The 17683-nt window shown below is 33.0% G+C and overlaps 3 protein-coding genes across 3 annotated transcripts; 2 read left to right on the top strand and 1 right to left on the bottom strand.

The window, feature by feature from the left end:
* Nucleotides 1–470: 470 nt before the first annotated feature.
* Nucleotides 471–8712, bottom strand: LOC123696853. The gene is made up of 3 exons (XM_045643231.1): nucleotides 8387–8712; nucleotides 4063–4329; nucleotides 471–1217 (listed from the first exon to the last, which is right to left on the bottom strand). The coding sequence occupies exons 1-3, from the start codon at nucleotides 8427–8429 to the stop codon at nucleotides 1186–1188; spliced, it is 342 nt and encodes a 113-aa protein (XP_045499187.1). The 5' UTR covers nucleotides 8430–8712; the 3' UTR covers nucleotides 471–1185.
* On the top strand, nucleotides 2564–4096 carry LOC123696852 (THAP domain-containing protein 1-like). Its single transcript, XM_045643230.1, has 4 exons — nucleotides 2564–2746; nucleotides 2938–3121; nucleotides 3314–3583; nucleotides 3992–4096. The coding sequence occupies exons 1-3, from the start codon at nucleotides 2670–2672 to the stop codon at nucleotides 3566–3568; spliced, it is 516 nt and encodes a 171-aa protein (XP_045499186.1). The 5' UTR covers nucleotides 2564–2669; the 3' UTR covers nucleotides 3569–3583; nucleotides 3992–4096.
* Nucleotides 8713–11549: 2837 nt separating the features above from the next.
* Nucleotides 11550–16370, top strand: LOC123696880 (circumsporozoite protein-like). Its single transcript, XM_045643262.1, has 4 exons — nucleotides 11550–11691; nucleotides 12475–12838; nucleotides 13403–13542; nucleotides 16261–16370. Exons 1-4 carry the CDS (start codon nucleotides 11661–11663, stop codon nucleotides 16323–16325), a joined length of 600 nt encoding a protein of 199 aa, XP_045499218.1. The 5' UTR covers nucleotides 11550–11660; the 3' UTR covers nucleotides 16326–16370.
* The last annotated feature ends 1313 nt before the right edge of the window (nucleotides 16371–17683 follow it).

Below are 17683 nucleotides of genomic sequence, written 5' to 3'. Positions count from 1 at the left end.
AATTATTGTAGTGTTTTTACAGTGTGTTTATGAAATTGAAACACAGGGCATGGTTGTTTTAAATTTTGATTCAATATCCAAATATATTTTTAAATAATTTTTATACGTACTTTTACTACGATAGATTCGCGCCGGTCCCCCGATTCCGCCTAGTAAATCGTCGCCAAGGTCGCTAGCCCCTATTAACGCCTTATGTGATTTTTGAAGTGAAAACTTCTTTAGCGGCGTTGGGTATAAAATCTTAAACTCGCGTCAGGACACGTGGCCTGATCGAAAAAGCGTAAGACGGACTTTTTTTTTAGCCCTTATATTCCATGCGTAAGACGTATACCATTCCAAAATATCAAACATGCTGAACGTTAATAATCAAGTTTTCACTTCTGCCGGCACTCCCGGAGTGCAACCCGTCTTTTTTTTTTAAATATAGGAGGAACGATGAACATCTAGTAGGCTAATAAGTAATACAATAATTTAGCAAAAAGTTTTATTGAAATCTCATACACTAACTGGTGTCGCGATACAATCCATTGATCTTTATACTTAGTACAATAAATAACGGGATTTACTTACTCTAGATTGTATCTTAATACTACACTTTTAAGACAGACAATAATAATAAACACATAGTTAAAAACACTTAAATTTAGGAACTTTCAATAGGCCGAAATAATACATAATTAATAAATACTTTTTGATTTCACAAAATGAGAATTATCGCATGAAGTTATATAAAATTAGGTACAAATGGAATTACTTACTGTAAGCTATAAGATATTTAATTTTAATTATGAAAGGTATATATAGTTGGTAGAACGATATCTATCTAATAATATCATATTTTTTTTTAATCTAAAATTTTAATTAGAATAGTAAGAAGCTATATAAAAATACTTAGGTACGTTGAAATGGCACAGGTTTACATGGTAAAATATTATACATATATATCAATACGGTAGCTCTACACAAAACATCTAATGAAAATAAGGTATTTTAAAAAAAATATCTTCTTACTGCAAACGTTGCTTTACAAATTACTTACTTACATGATTAATTTTGGCATGAATTGCTAATAAGTACCTATAGCCAAATGATGGCTGTATTAAATTATTACTTAGGTATCTATAAATATGATTTTGATGGACGAAGAATGTCATGTTCTTGCAGTTGATTAAATTTAGTAAATAATCAACACTCTCCAAGACTCGTGATGGCATAATCTGAAAAAGTTAAATATTAATTAAAAACAAGAATAACATCATTTTAAATATTTCGGAAGATCAATTTTTTACAGATTTTAGGAAATTTTGTAATGTGCAATTGCAGATCCCACTTTTTTCATCAAATATTGCTCAATACTACTACCAAAATGGAATAGAAATTGATCTGATAGTGTTCTATTTTTTAAAGTCAATGTTTAAAATATGGGTACACATGGGTACATAATATATACCCAATACCTTATCCCCAATATAGTATAGTATTTACAAATGTGTAGGCTAAGTACCCGCCTCCCCTTTTATCTTTGAAGATAACTTATCCGTGAGTTTGTGTTAAGCATGTGTTAACGCATATGCGCATTTAAGATAACCCATTATTATGTAGGTAGTAAATATTATGTTCCTATTTTTATTCTAGTGTGTTCCGTGGACTATAATATTCGCGGACTATAATTTGGTTGGTATCTGTAAGAGAGCTGGGAACCTATCGATTTTTCTGATGCTAGCAAGCAGCTAGCTGATGCATTGCTTGCTAACATGCCTTTTATCTATGATCTTAAAATATATTTTGGATTTGTTGTACTTAAAATAATGACAATTTATTTTAATATTTTTATACCCCTAAAAATAAACAAAACGCTGCGTCTTGTTCAATATTATATTATATTAATATTATTTATTATTCTTAAAGAATCTAAGAAAATTATTTTTCATTATTACAATGATTTATAATTTACAATTTAACCATATCTGATTTATTGAGGAAATATACTTAGATATTATCGAGACCAATAAAATATGTATTTATGGAATTGTCTCCTAAATATAGGTTACATTTATCTTTTGGTCTAAATATAGTTATTTGATGGCCGATGATTTATGCCAGTGGAGATACTTGGTGCTATATTAAGCTTCTATATGATAAAATAAAGAAAAAGGCATTGACGGTAATGTACTAACGGTAATGTATGTACATATATATTATTAGCTTAGGGATGTTATTTGGAATTTCTTTCCGCCAACTCTGAATTTTTCTGCACTTTCAAGTTCATTCACGAAAAAAAGCCTTCAGTCCTTTAGAAATGTTCCATCTTTTGTTTAACTTTTTCATCAAAATTCACCCGTAAATTTTATTAAAGATCAATCAATAATTCATATTTGCCAAGATCTTATTTGTTATATTTCTTCTTTATGCAACCAAGACTATGAAATAAGGATTTTAGTTAGGTTTATCAAGTTTGAATCTGTGAAGGGTGGGTCAAAATCGATTTAAAGGAGTTGGTTACAGGTTTAATAAAAGCGTGTTACAAAACCAATAGCTATGCACATTCAAGACTCAACGTCCGTCCGAGTAAAATGAGCGCAACGTTCTAATATTATGTGCGCTCTTTTCGGGTAGTCTTTGAGTGATTGAGTGTCGCTCGTGTCTGGTCGCACAGCACGGCGGCAAATATGCCGAAATGTTCTTTGAAAAATTGTAAAAATATTACTTCAAAAATATTAAAAAAGGATGGCATATCGTATTTTCGGTAAGAAAGGCTTTTAATTATTGATTATAAAATGGAAATTATTGAAAGAACCAATCATATTGCTTCATTTAGCGTTTGAAGCAATAGTATTGTTTATTTGCAAACACTTCCCTCGCTACGCATCCTCGCACTTCTCTGGTGGAAAAACACCCTTTGGTGCAAAGTTACATTAAAAACTTTTCATCTTTTAGTTTTCCTCGTGACCCAATAAAATGTGCAGAATGGACAACAATCGTCGGTCAACAAAGGTGTGAAGAGAATTTTAAGCCGAATAGTTCAAGCGTCGTTTGTTCTGAGCATTTTTTGGACAAAGACATGTATGTCACTTCACAGGGCATAAAACGTATTAGGAAAACGGCTGTTCCTAGCATATTGGTAAGAAACTTGCGAGATTAGAAGAGCATTTTGTCAAATACGTAATTGTATGTATTTTGTATGTTTTTCATGATAAATGTATGTAACTAACTGTACCTACTGCATGAACCACTGGAAGTTTTATTTAGTATAGTAGTTTATTATGCTGGTATTATTGGTGTTATATTCTTATCATTTTGATGTTGCTTACAGATTGCCATACCGGTTAAGGATAAAAAGAAAGTCGAATCTCCTGATACTTCTCTTGATATAGAGTCAATGTTGGAAACACCTCAAAATGTTGGAATGAAAAACGAACTTGAAAAATGCCGCAAAAAGTTAAGAAGGAAGAATAATAAAATTAAGAACTTGAGGAAAAAATATACGAAACTTCTTAAGGCTTCCATTTTACTAAGGAATGCTGTAAAAGTTCCAAGAAAAAGTATATGCTTAAATAACACCACCTGAATTAAATATATATAGGTATGTAGTATGTACCTATTTTACGAAAAATGCATTATGTAAAATATATATTTGTTTCATTCATATACCGATGCAGATGCAGTAGTCACTAGTCACTCATAAACATATTTATGGACAGATGAAAGTTTATTTACATGATTATGATACAATGGAACTCTAAATAATTAGTCTCCACTCATATCTTGTCCTACCCAACATCGTTGGTGGTTGTAGTTTATCGATCTTCCTGCATTACGGTGCATTTGCATCAAACGAGCGAATGCTCATTCTAACCCCACTATGTCAAATTCTTTTAGTGTAAACAGGCGTAGATCATTCTTTCGTAGTTCTTAATGAATTGAATTTGCCAAATTACATCTCCAGCGTTACTTTTACTCGAGACAGTGCATTTTTTTTTCAATGTTTCAGAGCATCTTCGGAGTCTTTCATACAACTTATCCGTTCCAATACCCATATAAATAGTTCATTCGTAAACTTACATGTACTTTCACGGCACGAGACCGCTTCCAATTCGCACAATGTGGCAAAGGTTCGCGCTGTGCCCGCCGCGTCGAAGGCGCAGACCGGGCCGGCGCGCGGCGCGGCGCAGCGGCCCGCGCACAGCGGCGGCGGCACCCCCTCCCGCACCCGCGCGCGGACTAGCTCCGCCGGTATACGGACTTCTGGGTCCACTTGGATTTCGTTGTCATCTCTTATGTATATCGGCCTGAGGACGGGCAGCCGCGCGGTGGACGCTTCGTGCAATGCTGGAAGTTGAGATTTTGTGTCAAAGCAACGTGCAATTTGTTGTGTAGTGTATCGATAACACATATCTAGCATAATTCTGAAGGACTTGAATTGAAAAAATTATATAAATAAAGACACTTAAATTGTAATAAAGATTTAAGATATGATGATGAATTATAAAATTCTAAACTGGATTAATATTAGGAGTCGTTTATGATTAGTGTTGCCCAAATGCAAGAACAAGACGAGACTTAGCCAGTCTTGGTCTTGGTCTTGCGCCAATACATCTGGTCTTGGTCTTGGTCTTGGTCTTGCGCCAATACACCTAGTCTTGGTCTTGGTCTTGGTCTTGCGCTCCCAGTCTTGGTCTTGGTCTTGGTCTTGCAGCAAGAGTCTTGCAAGTCTTGCAATTACCTATTAGTCTATTACTATTTATTAAAGTTTACTTTAAATCTTAGAAAAACGTATTAGAATTGGAACATTGTGAGCTTGAATTAACATAGCCATAGTAAAGATCAAGCAGATTAATAAATAACTAGTAATGCGCATAGGTCCAGTTTTTCATATTCTTTGATACAGTTTTTTGCGTCTCATAGAATTCCTAAGCGTACCTACCTATTTATACACCGAACTGTTACACCTAACTACTCAGTGAAATAGCGCTAAGTCCTAGCTGCAAGACGCAAGAGTCTTGCAGGCTATGTCTTGTTCTTGCTCAAGTCTTGCACGGTCAGTCTTGGTCTTGGTCTTGCTAAAAATACGCGGTCTTGTTCTTGGTCTTGGTCTTGCAAAAACGCAAGACGCAAGACCAAGACTGAATTTGGGCAACACTATTTATGATAATAAAGATTCTAATTTAAAATCAATCACGAAAAACTATAAATTTTTGTAAATATAGAAGACCAACTTCTCGCATCATACCTATTTTCTTCATCATTATCATTCCTTCATTCTAAAACGCTATTGTATCAAGTGATAGTCAGAAAATCTACACTCCATATGATTTTACGTAGAAATCTGCAAGTCAAACTACATACCTACACCGATAAAATAATTAGAACACAAACAATGTTGATTGTGTTTGTTTTATTCCATTATTGTTTTGTCGCCGACTTCGTGTGACCCTCTATAATCTAATCAATAATATTTGTTCTCCGAAACTTTTCCTGTGATCTCATCCATATTACGCATTTATAGATGACCAATTGCAATGCCGAATGCATCAATTAGATAGGCACAGTTTTGTTTTACAAGTTAATATTGATTAGATAATACATACTTGATACTTTGTAAACAATTGCTACAAATGGAAAAATATATTTTATCTTTCTTCGTATAGTAAACTTTTTTTGTTAGGTAACGGCATTATCAGCCATCAGGTATGCCTGTTCAAGATTTTATAGGAATTTCGTATTTTTAATGTGTGTTGAATGTTGATCATAGGTATATTTTCTAAAAGGCTAGAAATTGGCCAGCTCGCACCAGCGAAGATACTCACACAGACTTCGATAGAAATCGGCGTGAAATGCTAAGTTATTTAGTAGAATCTTATAAAATAAGTTCTGTACCATCAGTGGGGAATTCTTTTCTTTACTCTGTTCACCAATTCTTAACTTATTTCCTAGCCTATAACGATGGCAATCCATTTTCAGAAGCGTAAGGACTCTACATTAAAATATTGATTTAAGGTTTGTCTAATAGTTGCATTTTTATACGGAGAGGCAAATGCTGAGTAGTCCACCTTATCACAAATACTGACCAAATACTAGAATATATCTGATGTAATATTTATTTTTTATTTTCTATTGTTCTTAAAATATATTAGTTGTAAGCTAAAATGTTGTAGGTATTTGTGATTAAATGTATTTTCTTTCTTTCTTTCTTTTATTCAACTTTTCTTTCTTTCTCACTGGGGAAATCAAATCCGAGAAATCATGTAACGAAAGTGAATATATTAATATCCGATTACGTGAAAATGAGTTTAATAAAATTACGTAGAAGGTAGGTAATTAATCCAATAATCTCTGCTTGAATCAGTGAAATGTAAATACGTTCAAAGAGCGATATAAAGGTTATTCAGAAGATCGAAGTTTCTTTAGACTTAGATAATGGATATATTACGTACTAGCTTCCGCCCGCGACTCCGTCTGCGCGGATGTCGGTCTTCGCGTGGATGTTTTATTTCTCCATTTTGAGTAACTCTGACAATGACATCTTATAAATATCTATTGGACCCAAATACGGCTAGGCCTATAATAATACGCAACGTGTGTTCGCGGTTCTACACAACAACGTCTATGGATAAAACTGAAAAATTAGGATTAATTTTTTTTCTACGTATTTTTCCAGGATAAAAAATATCCTATTTTACGCCCAGGATAATAAGGTATAATTATACCCAGTTTCATCGAAATCGAACCGTTAGTTTTCACGTGATGCCTGAACATACAGACAGACAGACAGATAGACAGACAGACAGATAGACAGACAGACAGACAAAAAATTTTTTAATCACATATTTGGGTTTGGTATCGATCCAGTAACACCCCCTGCTATTTATTTTTTCAATATTTTCAATGTACAGAATTGACCCTTCTACAGATTTATTATATGTATATATAGAATAGATGTGCTATCTAATAGCTAGAATATTATGTTTATTTTATTAATGTTCATTACGCACTTTGTTACGCATACTGCACAAGGTGCTATACAAAGATAGTAATATAAAGGTTTTTTTCAGAAATGGAATGGAATGAATTAGTTATGCTTTACCCACTGCTTTATTTTGCCAAATTTAAGTCTACGATTCATACTACCCACACTATATTTATTTTCCATGCAGATAGTGAAATGCAAAAATCACACAGTCTCATAACTCAAAAGGAAATAAAAAATTGAAAAATATCGTATGGAAGGCTAAAGAGCCTTTGGTGGTTTCTTGACCCATGAACATTTGTAGAGGCAATGAAGGCCTCTTGGCTCTTGCTCGCTTTTATGTCGTCAATTATTATAATAATAATTATGTAGGTACGATAGAAAAAAAAAGTGAGTTTGATAAAATTAGAGCTATTGAAATCATACTTTGTTTAATACTACTGTGTGAATGTAGCGTGGGAATAAAATTTATCTTGTTTCCTGGTGATTCATGAGGAAGTTTCCATTTGATTACATGGCTTTAGCCAAAGTGCTGTAATAATTTTCCATCATATACGATAAACATTTTTAATCAACAAATGTATCTCAATAGATATATTATATTTGGTGGCATGCATGATGCATCAATAGGTACGCCAGTGTTTTGTAGAGCTAAAGGTACATTTTTACTATGTTAGGTAACTAAAGCTTATACATAGGTTAATTACTTTACTGAGATAATTTCAACAAGTAGGTATATATTAGATATTTTATTATCTATGTCAAAATCAATGGAAAATTTAAATAAATGTCACATAAAAACGGTAAAACATTATCGGCAATCTGAGATTGATCCCATTGTTTACAATATTTTTCTGTACAATTTACGAAGTAACTATTAAGTAATCTGTGGTACCTACATTACCAAAAAAATACAACCAAATTCATCGTATCGCACGCATAATGTAGAGGTAGTACCTCTCGGCAGTGTTGCCCGATAACCCTAGGAGCAAGTCGCCATACGGTCTAACATTACAGCTGCGTGTGTTTGCCTTTGTATACATCGTTGTGCTGATAAAGGGACACTAATTGGTACTTATCATAGCAGATAAGTTTAATTAATATGCGTTTTGGAAGTTTTGTTACGAATGTTACGAAGTTACTTTGACCAGTTGATTACCACGCCCATCCTTGTATGCGGTTTACTTCAGAATGTATTTAGGAAGCATAAAGAAAATTATATAAAGTTTTAAATTATACTCTGTACCTATATACTAATGTATTTGTATGAATGAATATTAGAAATTACCATAGAAAACTTAAATTTTTTTGTGGTAATATTGTAACCCTATTTCCAAATCTACCCTAACTTTTAAAAGAAAAACATGTATGTAGTCACTGAAGTCGAAACAAATGCACCTCTAAAAACTATTGACTCACCAACGAGTATTATTATGCACAAAAATGCCCTCCAGCTTTTCATTTCCACTAAATACCGTCCAAAAGCAACCGTTACACAATTGTCTATTCACACACAGTCTTTAACTAACTCTATTGTCTTTTCTTATTTCTATAGTCTATAGAACGATGTAGAAAAAAAAAGAGAACGGTGATTTAAATTTTATTCGATATTCGAATACACCGCAATGTTGTTTGAGAGGGATTTATTGGTTAACTGTATCAGTAGCGTTCCGTGCGCGCTTTGGGATGGACGAAAGGGGGGATGTGGTAGTGGTGTGCCACTGATAACCTTTGCCACGGCCGGAGGACGTACAACCGATAACAACAGTGCCTTTCATATGAGCGACTAATGAGTATTCTTTCCACGATTGTTAATTGACGGTCAATATTTATTGTTTGTGTTTGTAAATTCAATCGATGTTTTTGATAGGCGTAATTTTTGAATACAACCATTTCTCAGTTTTTTGTAACTGAACGATTAAAGATATGGAAGTTTTTATTTCATGCCTACGTTATTGTTTTAGCGAATAGATGCAACTGCTATTTAATGAGAAAAACGTGAAATTCTTTGAAGTTTATCAAAGCTTTAGTAACTACTGTGAGTTGGCTCGGTTCTTATCTGTATTTCACGAACCGAATTACGGTATGTTCACTTACAAAATATATAGAAAGTTAGGGAATTGTTATCTTATCACCATTTTGGATGTAGTTAACTTTAACTGATTAATATAATCTTCAAAATGTGCTTATTAATCTTAAAATCGTAATTTGCGCATCATCTGGCTTTCTATTGAGGGATTTTTGAGGTGGATTGCAATTTGCGGAAAGGTACAGTATAGTGTATAGTACAAATCAAATTAAATGACTTTATTTCCTCAAGCATTTCAGGTTGATAACCCTATGTTGTACCATATAATAGGATGTAAATACAAAAACTTACCGAAATGACGCAAAATATAATAAAAATGAATGCTCGCGAAAATCAACGCAAGCATCTACGTCGAGAAGTTAGCATGAGAAACCAGGGTGGATAGTTAGTAGATAATAATTAATTATTATGTTGTAAGTCATAATGGTCATAGTAAGAATGACGTAGGTAAGTACTTCAGTTACCGAGGTGCATCAGGTGTATTATTACTACGACGCAATCATACAACACGTCAGCAGCTACTAGCTAGATCATAGAATTTCCCAAGAACCAACAACCTTGGTTTTGCTCATTTTGAAATGTATCATGTCGTGGGAATTTGTTTGATATTATTTTAACTTTGTTTTATTTAAATAGTACTTACTAAGTACATATTAATATGCTGAACAAAATACAAACACAACTATTTATACATAATATTATAAAAACTGTCTGCCTGCCTTTTACGCTAAATCAGTCACGGCTAATCCTCAGCAGTCAGCACAGATTTGGATTTTTTTTATTGATATTGAAATTTCAGGAAACAACGTTGGCCATCTTAGATCATTTGATAAGTTGGCCATAGTCGTTTATTGTATATTGTATTGTATTACCATACATTGGAAAAGAGGTTTAAGTAAAAAGTGGATGAAAGTATTTGTCTCGGGCTCTAATACAAGTTACAGTAAATTAGAAATCGCCGGGCAAAGCTTACTATCAGTAGGTATTTTTTACCTAAGTACTGTATGTTTTTTTTTTCGCCTATCGATAAGCAATAGCAAATTACGCGCAAGTAGTATTCGAAAACAAAGAAACTAGATTATAAAATAATAATTATTAAATGGTATAATATTATAATTATTGTAATCATATCAGGACACTAATAAAGCAACATCGTCGATGTATCTCAATGATTTTTAATGAAAATATGCAACCAAGTAGTAAAATTGAGGTGATAATAGAAATAGTACCTAGTGAGTAGACTTAGAATATTTTAATTTCAGATCAGGATATCATAACTAAAAATACACGAGAAAATATATAGACAAAACATTGCAACCTTAGAAATTGCTTGAATTTCGACTTGCTAAATTTTTACAGATGGTTGTATTAGGTTAGTTAAATATTTCTAAATTAAAGGTTGGATAGGTACCGATAATAAGAACAAATATTTACCATTTCCAAATTATTATGCTTACTTAAAAGATACAATACAATACAGGATTCCACTGTTTCGATGATTAATGTATGTAAGGCCCATAGTCATCGACCGCCTTTTTAAATTTGTATTATACCTACCTACCTATTAGGTACGGAGTTCAATAACACATCAATTATTTTCTGAATACAGCTCTATATAACTTGAATTTTGGTAAGTATACAGGATTTCTTTTGTACCAATTTGAATTAGGTAGGTATTATTTATTCGGAAAATTTGTAAGCACATCACACAACAGCTAACAAGCACGATATGAAACACGATGTATTGTCATCCTATAACTTTATTTTTAGTTGAAGCTTTTACGAAAAAGTTACTTTTAAACGATGTTCCGTTAAAACTATGCATTTTGAAAACCCTGGTTCAAACCCCTTTTACAAACAGGATAACTAAGAAATATCTACATACGGGAATTTACGTTATAGGTTTGTCTCTTGATCTCTGAAGAATAGTGTTGTGGAAACCTATTTATAAATATCGATGCTTATTGACTTTGTTGCATGATTGTACCTAGGTACAATAGTTTAAAGTTTGTTATATAAAATGTACCTATCTAAGATTTAAACTACGTAAGTATTTGTTTTGATGGACGTTAATTTAATTCATTTGTCTTCTTATAAGTTTTACTGTTCAATTTGAAAATGTGGTTAATGTAAAAGAAACTTTGGTTTTTAGTATTTAACTGTACAAGTAACTACCTAAGTACCAACAAGCAGATGATGATTTATTTAGTTATAAAATGTCATCAACCCCCCATTAGTGAACCCGTTCCATAGGTGACGTTCCAAAAGATCCCACAGACAAACTGCATGTGCAGTTTTGTGGGACTTAGACATAAGTTATTGTAAGTAATAATTTGTAATAATAATTTCAATAAATAAATAATAATGATGATGTGGTCGTGTGGATGATGTTAATATAATGTCCCCAATCCCAGTCAACACTTTTTTATAGAGTAAAATAGTTATCGATAAAAATACGTCACTAGCACGATAAACAAGGTTCATTCGGAGGAGTAAAATGTCGAGACAAGATTCATTTATAAACACAGTAGAGGCTAGTTGACATCAGTACCGCGTCTGACCGCTGAACGATTAATTCATTTATTAAATTTGTGTAACTATAATATGGATAAATTACAAGTTTTAATATTACTTGGTGAGTACATAATATAGAGTATATATATCATACTTATATTAATCATAAATATTTAGATAATTTATGAATTAATAATTATAGCATTTTCTAATAATTTCTATACACTAAGATGTTAATTTATTGTTTGAATAATTCTTTGTTTCTTTATAAAGTAGTTAGTAGACAATAATAATAATTATTCAAATTGGAATTGTTATGTAAAGTAAACATAATACAGGTTATATTATACAAATGGTCATAATAATAACTACATTTTCGCAATTTCCGATTTATGTAGTCTACAGTGTAAACTATTATCTAAGCTTATTTAAGAGGCAACACAAAAAAAACAATTCACACAAAAAGAAACACAAGTTATTACCTAGAGAGCATATTAGGTATCTCTACAGGAGTTAGGACCCCTGCAGGTTAAATAACTTAAAAAACATATGCCATCATTTCGCTTTTGAATATAATAAACATTTACATACAAATTAAGACAATTTATTCATAATTTACATATCATTCTAAAGGACCAATCCAAAAAATCTTACCTTGTTATATGGCAATGAACTAACTACTGGTACAATTTCATTTATAAGCATAATATAATATACCTACATAATTTACTAGTTCGTAAGTTTGGATGTTTCCTGGAGTTTATTTTTATTTTAAAGATATCTGTATTGAGGCTTGGTCTAGGTGTATAGGCTGTATTTAGGTGTCCAAGCACTATAAAGTACGAGATAACAATTTATACTCCATTTAGTTCAATAAGATATAAAAAATATTTAAATTCCGCAGCTGTGGTCAGCTACGCAGCATGCGGCGTCAGATTCAGACGTCAAGCTGATTCGAGTGAAGAGGATCTCGAAGACAGGTACGGCTGGAACAGGCCCGACTTTGATCCATGGAGGAGACCAAACAACCAATTCAATCCCAACTTTTATCCTAACCAGAATCAAAATTGGCCAAACATGAATCAAAACAACAGGCCGAATATGAATCAAAACTGGCCCAACATGAACCAAAATAACAGGCCGAATATGAATCAAAACTGGCCCAACATGAACCAAAATAACAGGCCAAACATGAATCAAAATAACATACCAAACACGAGACCGAATGTTCCTACACAGCCTCCAACCACTCAAGCCCCAAGTAACGGGTAAGCATTTTTGTCAAACGTTTTAAAAATGTAAATTCTCAATTCGTACTTGGTAGCCTAACTTATGTACCAGGTACCTATTATTCCTATTTCTATTTAATAAATTCAATAATATAACTAGGTGGAGATGGTATGTATGGTTGCAAAAATAAATATACTAACAATAATAATATCTTAAATTTTATTCGATACCGAGTCCTGAACGAAGTGTTAAAAATCTAAAAAAAAACCGATAAAAGTTGATCTATGATCAACTTTTATCAAACAGTTAATAGTTTATTTACAAGATATCAAAATTGTTTATGAATTCTGTTTTTATTTATGTAACTAACTAGTTTTTGAGTTGCTAAACGACAACTGTGATAAATAATGATAATACATTTTTAACCTTGACTCTACAAGATTCACCTTAGGTAATCTTCTTTTGTTGACCTCAGCGTAAATGTGGTTTGGACACACGCGGGGAAAATCCGTATGACATGTTCGGTATTAGCTATCGTGTAAATATTGGTACAACCGAATAAACGCTAAATTTAATAATTGATGAATGCCTCACGATTTCAGAGTAACAACCCAATCTCCAGAAATACAGAACTGTTTGCTAACCTGCCCAGTAACAGCTGAATACAACCCAGTCTGTGGATCTAACGGCCAAACCTACGACAATCCTGGCAGGCTCTCTTGTGCACAATTGTGTGGAGTTAGTAAGTATCGCAAGTTTATTTTTTTTTAATTATTTTAACCGTCGTTACTCGTTAGCTATTTTCTTTCCTGATAAGAGTAGAGGATCAAATACGTAGATTTTCAAACAAGACAAACAGCTGTAGGTAGCTTATACATCTTAGACAAGACTTGCCACAAAGTATTATTATTTTAATGTCGTGTCATAATCAAGGGCGGATCCAGCTTTAGTGCCAGGGGGGGGTCACATAGTCGTGGTCAATTTACAAAAGCTATATTTTGATAATTTAATTGATACGTAGATTAAAAAAAAAAACGGTCAAGTGCGAGTCGGATTCGCGAACCAAGAGTTCCGTACAAACATTTTTAATTTTAAATTTATGCTTTTTGCAAATTTTCCTTTATCTGTGATAAAAGACGTAACTTTCTACAAAATATCAAGATTCTGTGTTCACGGGAAGTACCCTGTAGGTTTTGATTCCTGGTGACACTTGAGAATGTTGATAAGCATGAAATGTATGTTTTAGCAATTTTTCCTCCATTTGTGCTGACATTGCTTCTAACCAAATTTCAAGACTGTGTTCACGGGAAGTAGTACAATATAGGTTTTGATTCCCTTGCCGATAATGTCGAAATTTGCGATAATTTTCAGCATAAACGGCTGCATATAAGTTTGATTTTTTCACAGCTTTAAGGAACCGTAGATTTGATTATTCGGTATAAATTTCAGATTGATACCTCCACGCGTTCCTGAGAAAAAGGGTCTTGGTCTTTCAAGATATATATTTAATTAAAAAATATATATTTTTTACAATTATTCCTGTATCTGTACTATAAGATGTTACTTCGTACCGAATTTCAAGATTCTGAGTTTACGGAAAGTACCCTGTAGGTTTTGAGTTTTGATACCCTTGCGAATGTCGAAATTTGCGAAATTTTTCGGCATTTACGGCTGTATCTTCTGATTCGTTGACATAGAAGTTTGATTTTATTATAGCTTAAAGGTATCATAGACTTGAGTTTTTGGCATGAATATCAATTTAATACATGTAAGCGTTCATGAGTAACAGGGTTGTAAGTTTAAAATTTTATTTAATATTTTTTTTTATAATAATCTAAGTAAAAATTCATGTTTTTCGCAATTAGTAAACAAAGTCGTTTTCTCTGTGCCTATGTCCCTTTGTATGATTAAATCTTTAAAACTACGCAACGAATTTTTATGCGGTTTTTTTAAAGATAGAGTGATTCAAGAGGAATAGTATTAATTAGTATATATTTTATAAGGGTTTAGACAAAGCGGGCGAAGCCGCGGGCTAGCTAGTCTGCGTTATAAGATGTTACATTGTACTACATTTCATGACTACAACAACAAACCTACAAGGTACTTCCCGTGAACACAATCTTGAAATTTGGATAAAAGCAACGACTTATAGCACAAGATAAAGAAAAAATTCCTTTAAATAAAATTGTAAGATACAACCTATTAAAAAATAGGTTTGCTCGGAGCCCTCGGTGTGCGAGTCCGATTCACACTTGGCCGATTTTTTTGTCGTAATTTTCTATTGTTTATTAAAAAAAAATTGCTATTTAGTATTTTATGTCTTATCACGAACTGGGATATTTCGATATTTGAGGTTTTGTGTGAAAAGTGTGCAAAAGTTGTAGTAAAAAAATTAATAACCTACTACTTATAACTTTATTCCGCAGTTATAGGTTTTTTCAAAAATCGATAAACCTGTTTTTTGCCCTTGAATCACGACCACAGGTCGACCCTAATTAACTTTTCCTCTAATTTTTGTTATATTCTCTTCCGTTTGTAATTGATTTACCTAATTGTTTTATATTACTTTTATGTCTCAAAAGTCAATAAAAACATCATGTTGAACAGTATTAAGTTGTAAATTTAAAAAAGATAATCATTAAATTAGCCAGGGGGGGGTCATGACCCCATGACCCCCCCCCTGGATCCGCGCTTGGTCATAATTGAGCCTCATATTATGTGTTTTACAATCGTTTTAGTCGGGGCTTATTTTAATTAGTGTATTGTATGAAACAGGAAAACTTGGGGGAAAATATCACGAGCGGTTACTCCAAACACATCTATTAGTATCATAATTGTGTATAATTAATAAACTTACGCTTATTTATTTTAACTGGCATTAATAAATATATGCTACGTTATCACCTTTGAGGAAAACATTGTTTATAAACATTCGTTGAGACGACTATAAAGTTATTAAGCTCTATAATCTATATTATAATTGGCTTCAATATCATGTTTTTATAATGTGTTTTTTCCTTGAATATTATTTCTTTAATTTATTATGTTTTGGAAGATGAAATAACGAAATTCCAAAAGACAGGCAAACTGGCTAATTAAATGTACATAATGGTTAAACTAATCTGTACTTTAGATGATGTAGGTAGGTATTGTATGTGATATGGTATGGTACCTATAGTATTGAAATGTAAATAACTACTAACTACGTGAAATGTTGAAAATATAAATGTGAATTTATTCAGTCCAAAAAAAATTGTTTGTCTCAAAAAAAAGGTAAAACATAAAACAACGAAAAAAAGCTGCATCGCGATCGGGTAACACTATGAATATAATAAACCTATATCAAAATGCAATTGAACTCTATATCCAGTTAGACTTGTTTTAGGACCTGTTTTTTATTATCCTTGTTTTAGAAGGCGAGCGAGATATGTTAGTAATTTGATTTTTATTTTTATTCTAGCTGTCTCACTGCTTCGTTCTTCGAGGTGTCCGGCCACTACGACTACAGCCGCGCCTACATCGTAGATTTAAGTTAATATTAAGTTAAATATAACAAGTCAGTTATTTAAACATTCTTTTCTTTACACCTATAACATATCAAATCTTATAATCATAATATATGATATGTGATTGTATACATAATACAATATAAATACGTTACAAAAAAAAATTCGCGATTAAAAAAATTGTTCATGTTTCAAAAATTAAAACCATTTGTGCAAACTCTGCATAAACTATTTTTTTAAAAGAAGTACGATAAATAAAACTTATACTTAATTTAGTTAATTTATATTCGTATAAGTAGATTTAAGTTTTTACGGACGCTCTATCTTCCATGAAGTGTTTTGCGTGATGCGTCTTCATGTGTGACAACTACTGAAGACGCGTTGTTTCGTTTTTTATTACAAAATAACTAGTTTAATAAATAATATCTAATATATTCAAGTCCATAATTATATTAATATTAAAAAATACATACTTAGTTATAATTTATATTAAACAATCAACTCACGCGTGTCGTCCATTATCCATATACTGCCTTACCTCCCGCGTCACGCATTCGACGTCAAACACCTTGTTTAACTAAACATCTATAGAATCTTGTTCGCTCATAATAATTTATTACTAGGGATTCTCACCAAAGAAATAATGATACAATACTTAACACATTATGTACAAAAATAAAATTTTATTTCAGTAAATCTACGCATGTGTCTTTCAAAGTTCCTCGCCTCTTCCTGCGTCACTTTGTTCCGGAACTTGATGTGTTTCAACTCTTTTTATCTTAGAACTGCATCATCATCATCATCAGCCTTTCGATGTCCACTGCTGGACGTAGGCCTCTCCTAAGGGCCGGCGCCCACTGTCGGCACGGCACGGCATGGCATCCCGCGGCGTGCAATGGCATCCCGCGACGTACAGTGGCATCCCGCGGCGTGCTGCGTCATCCCGCGGCATTCAGTGGCATGTCGTGACATCCTGCTAAAAGCCCCACTAATGCTACATAAGTTTCAACCTTATTTCAACTAGCTAGCAATCATAATTCCTCGACCCCAAAGTGACGCATACGCGTCGCGGGATGCAATTGCGCGCCGCGGCATCCCTTGGAATGAAACAACAAGACACGTCATGCCGCCGCATCCCGCGGTGTGCCGGGTCATGCTGCAGCGTCCTGCAACACGTCGCGGCATCGTCATAAAGTAACTTGAATTCTAAACTGATTGAAATAAGATTCAAAATAACTTCATTAGTAATAAAAACCTCTGCCCTGCCATGCCGTGCCGGCAGTGGGCGCCGGCCCTTACCGTCAGTTGTGGCCAGCAACCTTAGAACTGCCTATTATATCAATTATTAGAGAATTATGTGAAGTAAACAATAACATA

This window comes from Colias croceus, chromosome 13 (genome assembly GCF_905220415.1).
Source record: "Colias croceus chromosome 13, ilColCroc2.1".
NCBI classification, from domain to species: domain Eukaryota; kingdom Metazoa; phylum Arthropoda; class Insecta; order Lepidoptera; family Pieridae; genus Colias; species Colias croceus.
This window is presented reverse-complemented; position numbering and strand designations above follow the sequence as displayed.

Bases quoted from the DNA above. Each gene is read 5' to 3' on its own strand.
- LOC123696852 (XM_045643230.1), top strand. From the start codon at position 2,670: ATGCCGAAATGTTCTTTGAAAAATTGTAAAAATATTACTTCAAAAATA. The intron at 2,747-2,937 runs GTAAGAAAGGCT...TTCATCTTTTAG, and splicing joins GATGGCATATCGTATTTTCG to TTTTCCTCGTGACCCAATAA. The intron at 3,122-3,313 runs GTAAGAAACTTG...TGTTGCTTACAG, and splicing joins CGGCTGTTCCTAGCATATTG to ATTGCCATACCGGTTAAGGA.
- LOC123696853 (XM_045643231.1), bottom strand. From the start codon at position 8,429: ATGAAAAGCTGGAGGGCATTTTTGTGCATAATAATACTCGTTG. The intron at 4,330-8,386 runs GTGAGTCAATAG...CTCAACTTCCAG, and splicing joins GTGCATAATAATACTCGTTG to CATTGCACGAAGCGTCCACC. The intron at 1,218-4,062 runs GTAAGTTTACGA...TAACTTTTTCAG, and splicing joins CTCGTGCCGTGAAAGTACAT to ATTATGCCATCACGAGTCTT.
- LOC123696880 (XM_045643262.1), top strand. From the start codon at position 11,661: ATGGATAAATTACAAGTTTTAATATTACTTG. The intron at 11,692-12,474 runs GTGAGTACATAA...TAAATTCCGCAG, and splicing joins ACAAGTTTTAATATTACTTG to CTGTGGTCAGCTACGCAGCA. The intron at 12,839-13,402 runs GTAAGCATTTTT...TCACGATTTCAG, and splicing joins ACTCAAGCCCCAAGTAACGG to AGTAACAACCCAATCTCCAG.